Source organism: Apodemus sylvaticus, chromosome 1 (genome assembly GCF_947179515.1).
Source record: "Apodemus sylvaticus chromosome 1, mApoSyl1.1, whole genome shotgun sequence".
Taxonomy (NCBI): Eukaryota; Metazoa; Chordata; class Mammalia; order Rodentia; family Muridae; genus Apodemus; species Apodemus sylvaticus.
The window spans coordinates 113,182,642-113,188,554 of NC_067472.1; the positions used below are offsets into that span (position 1 = coordinate 113,182,642).

The 5,913-nt window shown below is 49.0% G+C and overlaps 1 protein-coding gene across 1 annotated transcript; it reads right to left on the minus strand.

Annotated features, from left to right (window-relative positions):
- Positions 1-246: 246 nt before the first annotated feature.
- Positions 247-2,043, minus strand: Fam181b (family with sequence similarity 181 member B). Its single transcript, XM_052177540.1, has one exon. It carries the CDS (start codon positions 1,935-1,937, stop codon positions 669-671), a length of 1,269 nt encoding a protein of 422 aa, XP_052033500.1. The 5' UTR covers positions 1,938-2,043; the 3' UTR covers positions 247-668.
- Between the last annotated feature and the right edge of the window lie 3,870 nt (positions 2,044-5,913).

Here is a 5,913-nt window from a genome sequence, read left to right on the forward strand (position 1 = left end):
CCTACATCGTGGAAAAATAACTGTAATGGCATCGTCGGCTTCCCGCCCCACCCCAGCCCGCGCGCCAAAAGCAAAAACCAAGAAAGGCAAAGATGGAAAGAAGGGAGGCCTGGGACATGACCTTGCCAGCACCCAACTCCGGCCCGCAGCGTCCACCATGAAAGCTGAGAAATCTGTGAAAACACTAAGAAAACACTCAACTCAATGACCACATACCTCTGGTCCATTTCTTTCAATATAGCCTTTAATTCATAATGTAGTCGGGGAGGACACCGGGGAGCTGTTTGAAGAGGGTAATGACATTAAACACACTGACCTTGGCTGAACTGAGATGAGACAGGTGGCTACAAAAGCACTGTCTTACTCTTGACCCTTGATCTCCCCCACCCAAATCCCGTCTCGGGCAGTTTTAAATTGGTCTGTCCAAGTAAGAATCTATGAGTCACTTAGAAAGAAAAGAAAAGAAAATCTGAGGCTGTGATTAAAACAATCCCCAACTCCTCTTCATCTCTTCTCCTGAAGGTTCTTTATTAAATGGACTGAGGGTTTTTTTTTTTAATCCCATTTAGTCTTCACTTGCGTTCTCCCATCGTTCTCTCCATTCAGAAGAGACCCACGGTGGCGCGCAGCCCACAGTAGTCATAAGGGAAGGAAAAGGTTCCTTGCAGTCAGTCTGGATGCGCTCCCTCCTCCCCAGAAGCCCCTTCCCAGACCCCGTCCGGTCTCCAGAGGCTGGGATAAACCGGGCGGCTGTAGCCCGCGCTGTAATCATAGGACACCTGATGGGGCGGCGGCAGCGCACAATCTGGGAAGAAGGGACTGAAAGAGGCCAAGGCTGGTGCGTCCTCCCCACCCGGAGAGTCCAAGGCTGTGGGGTACAGGAGACGCACAGGCTCGTTCAAGGTCACCCCGCCGCGAACGCTAGCCAGAGGAGGCTTCTTGGTTTGAGGACAGCTCGGGGTGTTCCAGGGCTCGGGGTATAGTAGGTTCCCCACCATCGCCGGCTGCTCAAAGGGGCCAGACTCCAACTCCAGGGGTCCCCGTAGGACCGTGGCTCCGGCAGGGAACGGATCGAGAGGGTCCGCGGCCAGCAAGACACCGGAATCGTTGCCACTGCCGAAGTCTGGCGCCAGCAACTCAAAAAACTCAACGGCCTCCGCCCCTTTCTCCAGGTCACCCAAGCTCACGCCCTGGCCCGAAGGGCCGCCGCCGCTGCCGCCGCTGCCGCAGCCCACCCGGGATGGCTCAGTGAAGAAGGACGGGGGCAGGTTTCGGGCACGCAGCGGGACCTTCTTGGTGCCAGGGGTCACTGAGCTCACCCCGGCGCCCGCCCCGTCTCCCGCAGCGCTTGCTGCCCCGAGGCCCGGGACAGACACTGCCTCCGCACCGCCGGCGGTCTCTGCGCCCCCAGGGAAGTGGCGCAGAGAGTCGAAAAGGGCAGCCAGGCTCCGGCTCTGCAGGCTGGCGGCAGCTGCAGCCTGGGTCGCCTCCCTCCGCGGGGCGGCCTTACAGTGTGCCGGGGTCGTGACGGTCGGGGCTCCCAAGGCTCCTGGCGGTCGTTTGGCTGGAGCGTCTGCGGCGCTCGGAGACGGCGGTCTCGGAGATGCGGTACCCATGAGGCCACTGCAGCGTTTGATCTGCTTCTGCAGGTACTTGCGGTGGTTTACTTTCCGCTTGGACTTGCCTGGCTTGTCCAGCGCCAGCTTGATGTTGCTGGACGCTGAGTCTATGAAGCTGAGCAGGTCGCGGGTGGCCTCGCGCACGTCCCCGCCCTCGGACCCCGACAGCAGCGCTCCTGCAGACGCCCCGCTCTCGTCGTCTTCGAAACAGCAGCCCTTGTCCAGACTTCCGAAAGCGTTCACCAGCCCGTCCGCGGAGCCTCCGAAACCGAAGGGTATGAAGGGGTGCGAGCTGAGCAGCGCAGCCTGCACCGCCATCGCCGCGGCTCCCCGGCCGTCTGCAGCGCGGCCCGTGCGCACCCGGCCCACTCCCGCCCAGGCGCGGCGCTGTCCGCTCGCTCCGATCCAGGTTCTCGGCTCAGCCTCCCGGGGGAGCTCATTAGATCTTGTAAGCCAGAGGCGGAGGGAGGGAGCATAAGGCGACCGCCCCAGTAGCTGAGAGGAGGAGCTTACTTAGCTTAGCTTTAGAGGTGGGTAGAAAGGGGGCGGGAAACTTGGGCTTTTCTTGTTTTCTGAGCGGTCTCAGACCTTAACCCTTTCCTTTCCCTGTGCCCGGGGCATTTGTTTTGACTGGCCTCAGTCGCCAGGGGTTCCAACCGGAGCTTGGGACCTGTAAAACCACACCCTGGCCCTGAACACTGTCCCTAAGTGAGTTAACAAATCTGGGTTTTAACTCCAGTTCTGGAAGTAGTGAGGTCCACCATCTACCAGCTCCCCTATGCTCGCCCTGTACCAGTCATTGCCCATACTATATGTCATTTAATCCTGTCCAACAGCCTCGTGAACTACGTGTTTTGTTACCATCCAACAAAAGAAACTAGACTTCTCAGAAATTCCAAAGATTGGCTATAGCCATATCTAGCCCAGTGGGACAAGAATGCCATCCCCACACTGATTAATCTGTATTTTCTTGGCCCTGTCTTTCTGAATACAGGAGAAAAATTATGTTTCTTCAAACTCTACTTCTGATCCTACAGTTCTGATTAGTTTGCCCAGGACCCTTAAGTCTGATGTTCTTTCTTCTACTGCTTGATTGATAGAAGTTACTACTAGCTTAAAGTTAAGTCGAAGTCAGCTCTTTACCCAAAGGTCAAATAAGAAAGAAGTCAGTCTCCCTGAGGCAGTTCCTGATGGGAGAGAGCCCCAGGTATGAACAGCTCTGGCCTGTTAGGTTTTCCTCATCCTAGTTCTGAAGCTGCGTAGATTGTCCTCGACGCAGTTCTGCTATATTTGAATGATCACCTTCAAGTTCCTGGGGCACTTTTAGCCAGACATTCAATCTTCTTGGGACGGAGAAAATGAACAACACGGTCCATCCTGAAAGGTCACTGAAACGAACTTGGTCCTGGTTTAATTTAAGCCTTACTAGTAAGCAGCCTGAGTCTGCAATCCCTGCTCTGTTGGGTACATGGCTTTGGGTAAGCCATCTTACCATGCTCTGCTATGGTTAGCTTTTTTATCTTATACACAGGTGCCCACCTCACTGGGAACACAGAGCATTTACTATTAAAGAAGAGACCTGTGGAGATAGATGGCTGCACTCCTTGATATGTCGTCTCCATCACAGTGTTCATGAGGATTAACTGATGCCACAAGAGAAAAGCCCTGTGCACACACAAAGTTCTCTTAGTTATCATGGTGCAGATCACTAAAGAGGTACAGACCACGTCTTCTAAAAGTCTTCTCAAGACCCATTTTCCTGCAGCTATAACAGAACCACATTGGAGCATGCACCCCTACCAAAGAAGAAAGGTCTGATTTCAGTCATGGGAATAGGTCCTTACTCAAACACATGGGGCTGAATCAAAATTTGTTTTAACTCAAGTTGGCTCAATCATCATGTACCTTTCATTCAGGCTCAAAGATGCCCAGTATCATTTAGTCACACAGAGTCCAATAGAGATTCCAAGAGTTTAATTAGAAACGGCCAGAGGCCAACTACACAAGATTTCTACACTTGAAATTCTAACAATCATATTTAAAATAAATAAACTACAAATATTCATCTATAAAAATCCCTTTTCATTTCTAGATAGTTGACCTTCTACATATCAAAGCTAATTTGCTGATTAATATTTATTTTGGAAGTTGGAAGTGTCCTTGGGCCAGTCAGCTCATTTTCTGTATCCTTTCCATTCCTAGTCTAAGAAATGAGAACAGTCGTAGCTATTCTCGAGGACTTTGAGAAGGTTAAACATATTACTCAGTAGGCAAATGTTACTGGCAAGTCTTATTTTTCTCTTAGTACAAGGGAGACCATCTCACCCCCTTCTCTGGTATAAAATAGTGGCCCAATAAACCCTTGTTCTTGCCTTATGCCCAGCCCATTCTATTACAGCATAGCAAACTATAATGCCTGCATCATTTGTCCTTTGTCCCCAACCAAGTGCCTATTTGCAAGTACAAGAAAGCAGCTGTGCTTATGGGTTAGATGAACTTTAAAAGAACAGTGGACTATGTCGAGTGGTGGTGGTGCACTCCTGTAATCACAGCACTCTGGGAGGCAGAGGCAGGCAGATTTCTGAGTTCAAGGCCAGCCTGGTCTACAGAGTGAGTTCCAGGACAGCCAGGGCTATACAGAGAAGCCCTGTCTCAAAAAAAAAAAATCCAAAAAACAAAACAAACAAACAAACAATCAAAAAAACAGTGGGTTGTAATGGAAAAAGTGCTGATATTATAGCCAGAGAAAACTGGAGTCCAATTTTGCCTTTATTATCTGACAGAACAAAACTTCTCCTGTGGACTCTGACCTATAAAATAGAAATAACATGACAACTATATGTATAAAAAAACAATATTTATAACTCTTCATGATTCATAAAACTGACCCTTATATGTCTATATATGCCCATCCAGCCATTTATTCATTAAGCAGAAAAATGGATGTGCATATACTGGGGATGCAGAGATAAAAAGCTATCGATTCCACTTTTGCTAATTGAAAGGCAGACATTACACACAAGTCACTGTAATATATGGCCTTAGTAAATTAAAGGTACCAGAGTTGATGGGATAAATGGACCATTAAGCTGCACAGTTGTTACGGATGTTTGAAAGTGGAATGGGGGTGGGGGGTTGTCTTGGTCTCTGTTCCCCACCATTGGATCCCCTTCCCCTCTACTTTGACTGGATGGATGGACTTCAGTGGGAGAGGATATATCTAGTCCTGGTGGGACAGGGTGCCCCAGGGTGGGGTGGTACTCAAGAAGGGGAGCTCCCCTTCCACTTCTCTGAGTAGAAGTGGTGGGAGCAATGGGAGAAGGGATTTGTAAGGGTAGGAATAGGAAGAAAGGAGGGAGGGGTGTGATCTGGATGTAAAAGAGAATAGAAAAATAGTAAAAGTTAAAAATTAAAAAAAAAAAAAAACAAAGACAAAAAAGGACCATTAAGGCAGCCCAAATAACACAAGGCATTTACAAAGACAAGGTAGTATTAGAGCAAAGATTTAAATGATACATCTGAATATTTCAAGCAAATTTGTACTATCTCTCTGAGAGAACAGCCCAGACAAAGGCATGCATAAGTGAAAGCAGTGATGTTTGTGGAAAATAAGTAATAACTTTTCCTTGGAATTATTTTACTTCTGACACCAGAAGAGATTCTTAGGAGTTCACCTACCCAGCTGCATCATCTGCACCCAGTCTGACTCATGGCCTCTCTTGCTTCATCTGCCCTCATTGTGGAAGAATCGTATCTGAGATAAAACTGGTTTTAGTCGAGCCAGAGGCTCACTCCTGCCAGGCCCTTCAGCCCCTCCTCCCACCCCTGAGTGAGAACATTCACTTGAGTGGCTTTGACATCAATACATTTCACTTCCTATAGAGCAAAGGGACTCAACTCCCGCCTGCACCAGGGGCTCTGCAGATCTCCAAACTCTTTCCTCCTGGGGATGCCTAATGCTGGGCAAGTAGGATTAGTCTCCTTGGGAACCAAGCCCCGCAGGGGCTCAAGAGCTGAACTCACCCCAAACCGTTTGGGAGAATTGAGATTTCATATTGTTCTTTTACACAAGGATTTCAGGACATTATTCGAACAAAAGCCCACCTGAGAGCTGCCTCCTTTTTGTGGGTAAATATAGCAGCAGGATCAAAAGCTGACTTACTTATTTTGTTTTCCTTCTTTTTAACTTTAATCATATTCCCTGCAGGACAATCTTAGTCCTCAGAGATGTCAGGAATGCACATTCATAATGAAAGAAATAATTATGCATCTTTTTTCTCTTCCCAAACTAATT

What these genes read in the sequence shown, in the direction of transcription:
- Fam181b (XM_052177540.1), bottom strand. Translation starts at nt 1,937, where the DNA reads ATGGCGGTGCAGGCTGCGCTGCTCAGCTCGCACCCCTTCATACCCTTC.